The 4004-nt window shown below is 36.0% G+C and overlaps 1 protein-coding gene across 1 annotated transcript in view; it reads left to right on the forward strand.

The window, feature by feature from the left end:
• NDC1 (NDC1 transmembrane nucleoporin) overlaps positions 1-3998 on the forward strand; it is a 59230-nt gene extending 55232 nt beyond the window's left edge. The window contains exon 18 of the mRNA XM_010847153.1: positions 2517-3998. Within this exon, the coding sequence (XP_010845455.1) occupies positions 2517-2580 (64 nt within the window). The 3' untranslated portion in view covers positions 2581-3998. The remainder of the gene's footprint in view (positions 1-2516) is intronic.
• Positions 3999-4004: the final 6 nt, after the last annotated feature.

Below are 4004 nucleotides of genomic sequence, written 5' to 3' on the forward strand. Positions count from 1 at the left end.
CTTAGCACGTTTCATTTATTCTTCTCAAAGAGCCTGTGAGGTATAGAGGTTATCATAATTGTATAATATAGAAACTGAGACTCAAAGAGCTTAAGAACATGCCTGATAGCACCGTCAAGTCAGTGTTAGAACATAAAGCTGAAATTAGGTCTGTCTTTTTCTTAAGATTCCACCTTCTTACCCTATACAACACTAGACTCCCTCCAAGATGTAAACTGTAAGGTTGAAGGTATAAATGTAAGGTACAAGATGTAAGGTACTCTTAGAAAATTCTCAGTGAATTCAGACAATGAAATACAGATGATGATTGATATATATTCGTGATACAACCAAAACAGGAAGAAAAGGGGAAATAGATTTCTTCCATAAGCAAAGTAGATGATTATTAAAAAAACTGTAAGAATGAAACTCTGCCTTAGTTTCTTTTCTCTGAGTAGAGCCATATATTATATATATACTAAAATTGATGAGGCCAGTAAAGACTATTTTGTGCAAATATTGGACAGAATGGTAATAGTAGAAGCATTAGATTTGGAATTAAAACATTTGGATATATGTCTGAGTACACTACTGTCTGTTGTAGTTGTGGACAAGTTATCTATTAATTTAAGTAACTTCCAGGTAGTAACTTATGCAGGTAGTAAGTTGTAGAACCAGAAATTAGACTAAATCTTTTGGACCCTAGAATTCTATATGCAGACCTCTGAAAACCATTCTGATACTGTTTTTCCTGCCATGAAAAAGGTATATTATTCATCCCATTTTATTTCATTTGCTGTTAATAGAGATAAAATAGGATCATACATATGTAAAGCCCACATACATTATATATTATTGTGACAACAACTATTATTATTGTATGAAAGTGAAAGTCGCTCATTCATGTTCGACTCTTTGCAACCCCATGGACTATACAGCCCATGGAATTCTCCAGGCCAGAATATTGCAGTGGGTAGCCTTTCCCTTCTCCAGGGGATCTTCCCAACCCCGGGATCGAACCCAGGTCTCCCGCATTGCAGGCGAATTCTTTACCGGCTGAGCCCCAAGGGAAGCCCAAGAATACTGGCATGGGTAGCCTATCCCTTCTCCAGTGGATCTTCTTGACCCAGGAATCAAACCAGGGTCTCCTGCATTGCAGGCGAATTCTTTACCAACTGAGCCAACAGGGAAGCCCCTATTAATACCTGGTTTATTCATTCCCCAGAGCTTCACCTCTGAGAACCAGGTATAAATGAAGTAAACATTTAAGGTGTGAAAACTAACACAGACCAGTTACACATTGGAGACCTTCATTTAATATCTGTTTACTCTTAATTTAGACAAGTTTGATTTACTGACTTTCTAACCAATAACATTAAAATTTGAGAGGAAGACTACTGTTAGAGTTGAGTATTAACAACAGTGAGAGAAGTACAGTGCCTGCTGGCAGAGGGGAATCATGAGAATAAAAATCAAAAGAAAATCATGAGAGAAGACTTGGTGTTTGAAAAAATTCAGAGCCATTTAGTTAGAGATGACAGCCTCCCTGGCACGGAGAGAAAGTCTATTCTGAATAGTAAAGTATACTTGAGATGGTTCAGTTAGTGGCAGCTACATGGTTTAAGAAAGCAGATATATAAAATGTGTAAGGTATTTTAGGATAATTTGTAGCAAAATTATTATAATAAGCCTTTTGACACTTTTAAAAGTGGCGATCTTCAGTTACTGGAATTTTATTACTCAGTGTGTGAAAGTTGCTCAGTCATGTCTGACTCTTTGTGACCCCATGAACTATACAGCCCATGGAATTCTCTGGCCAGCATACTGGAGTGGGTTGCCATTCTCTTCTCCATTATTATTCAGTCAGGATACAGTTTTATCAACAACTAGAAAACTGGAATCTTTCATTGTATTTAATTTCTGCCTAAAAGTTTAAAATAAAGCTTCATACTAGTTTCAGTGTATATTTGCCCCACTTTTGTCAAGGTAATGTATTTTTGTAGGGGTGAGGGTGGGAAGAGAACTCAGTTTCTCCATCCAAGACATAACATGTTCAAAGGGAAAGTAAATCTAAACCACCAAGCTGTTACCTTTGAAAACGATTAGTGGAGTCTATTGTGTTTTATCCAAACATCTTTGTTTAAAGGATTTTATATTGAAAGCAATTTATATACTCCACAACTCAAAGATAATGTTGGAATCTGGTTTAAATAAAATAATAAAATCCAGAAAAATCTACTGCACAGCCTGAAACTCTGCACAGCAGGTTCCACAGCAGAGCAGGTTACAGTTGATGCCTTCAGTTGTCAGCCTTAATTTTCTCTGGGCTTTTAAAGGTAGAAGCTGTTGCTCCATGCACGCCCTCCTCTCAGTAGATTAAGGAGGGTTTTCATCCAGCTTTTTTCAGAAGTACTAAATAAGTGAAGATTTCTATTCATTTTTAATTGTTTTGAAAAATATTGACTCTCTGCTCTGTGGTTCACTTAATATGCTTAATGTAAAATAAAGCTTATGCTTTGAATTTATGTCTCATTTAGTGCTGTGCCAGCATCTGCAGAACATCAGAAGAGACTTCAGCAGTTCTTGGAGTTCAAAGAATAGTTAAGTAATATAAACTGTGTTCATTACACTGCTGATACAACTACAGATGGGACAGTAAATGTTCAGCATTCTTGGATCAGAAGAAAATGGACTAATTAGATGCTTCCTTTGTCGTGGTGGTTGCTTTGAAAACTATACTTTAATGGGAGAAATCATGGAAAGAAATTCTCAACAGAAAAACCGAAAACTGCCTTTTCTGTACTGATTGCTTTTTGTGTGTGTGGCATTATAAAATCTTTATTCAATTTTACAGAAGCCTCTATGGCAGTAGAAATGTTTGTAGCTTATGCAGCTTAATAAGAAGAACTAGAAAATGTTTAGAATTTACTTTTGAGAGGAGTAGAGGCAGTTCAGAAGGTAAAACAGGCCAACTTGATCTAGCCTTCCTTCCTGATCGGTCTGAGAGTTTAGCTCTCTGTAAACTCAAAATGCGTAAACTTTTTTGGAGTAGTTTCTGTTTACTAAAGGATAAAAAGAGTAACAGTGGAGAAAAAGTCACAGAAAATGCTGTCTAGAGGACATATTTTGTTAATCTGTTAGGTTGTGTTTTTGTTTTTGGAGACAAATTAAATTTGCATGATTGTCAAAAAGAAGTCTCAATTTACAGATGCTAACTCTATGTAAAGGAATGTGGAAAAATTCAGCTCTTAAGTTACAAGATGAAACATTCACATTTGGTTTTCAAAAGATAATTGACCGACATCTATGAATTTATTTTGTATCATGCTAGTAAACAATGTGTATGGGTATTTTCTCAGCTAGTTTTTGCTTTCTTTTTCTGGAACAAAACATTAAGTGATTGCCAGGTTTTTCAAGTGAGAGAAAAAGTTTTGCAAGAAAACCAGGAAACTTTCCTTTTTTTTTCCCCCACTCTCCTCATCTTCATTAGATCAAATTATTTTGTAAAGCTTATTGTCCTCACAGGGGAGCAACCTTTGCTTTGTTAACTGGCTGGTTAAAATATATTAGGAACATCTTTACACCCAGAAACAACTTAGTCATCAGGTAGCAAGTGAAACCAAAATGTCAGAGGGATTAGTGTACTTAGGAGTATGTTGTATGTCCTGAAAGTGAGTAGGTAATTTTATAATTTATTAGATCAACTTTGGAGATGAAAGATTGGAAATCCTACTGGTAGACATTCACTGGACTAGCTTTGGACTGAAATACTTCCTTATAATCCTTTTCCCCTTATCTTTTCCCTCTAGTGTCCCCTAATTTTTTCTTTAAAGTCAGCGGAGGACTGTATATGAATCTTTATTGTGGTGTATATGTCTACCATTTGTCTGATTACTTGATGTATTATATCTTGATTTATTTGTTGCCCCTTGAGCCAGCACATGCCAAATTATAAATGAATCCTTTTGGCCTTTATGAGACAGCTTCCCAGTTGTCAAGTGTTTGGCGTACGTAGGCTATTGCCT

The sequence above is a fragment of the Bison bison genome, unplaced genomic scaffold, assembly GCF_000754665.1.
Source record: "Bison bison bison isolate TAMUID 2011002044 unplaced genomic scaffold, Bison_UMD1.0 scf7180017864244, whole genome shotgun sequence".
Classification (NCBI taxonomy): domain Eukaryota; kingdom Metazoa; phylum Chordata; class Mammalia; order Artiodactyla; family Bovidae; genus Bison; species Bison bison.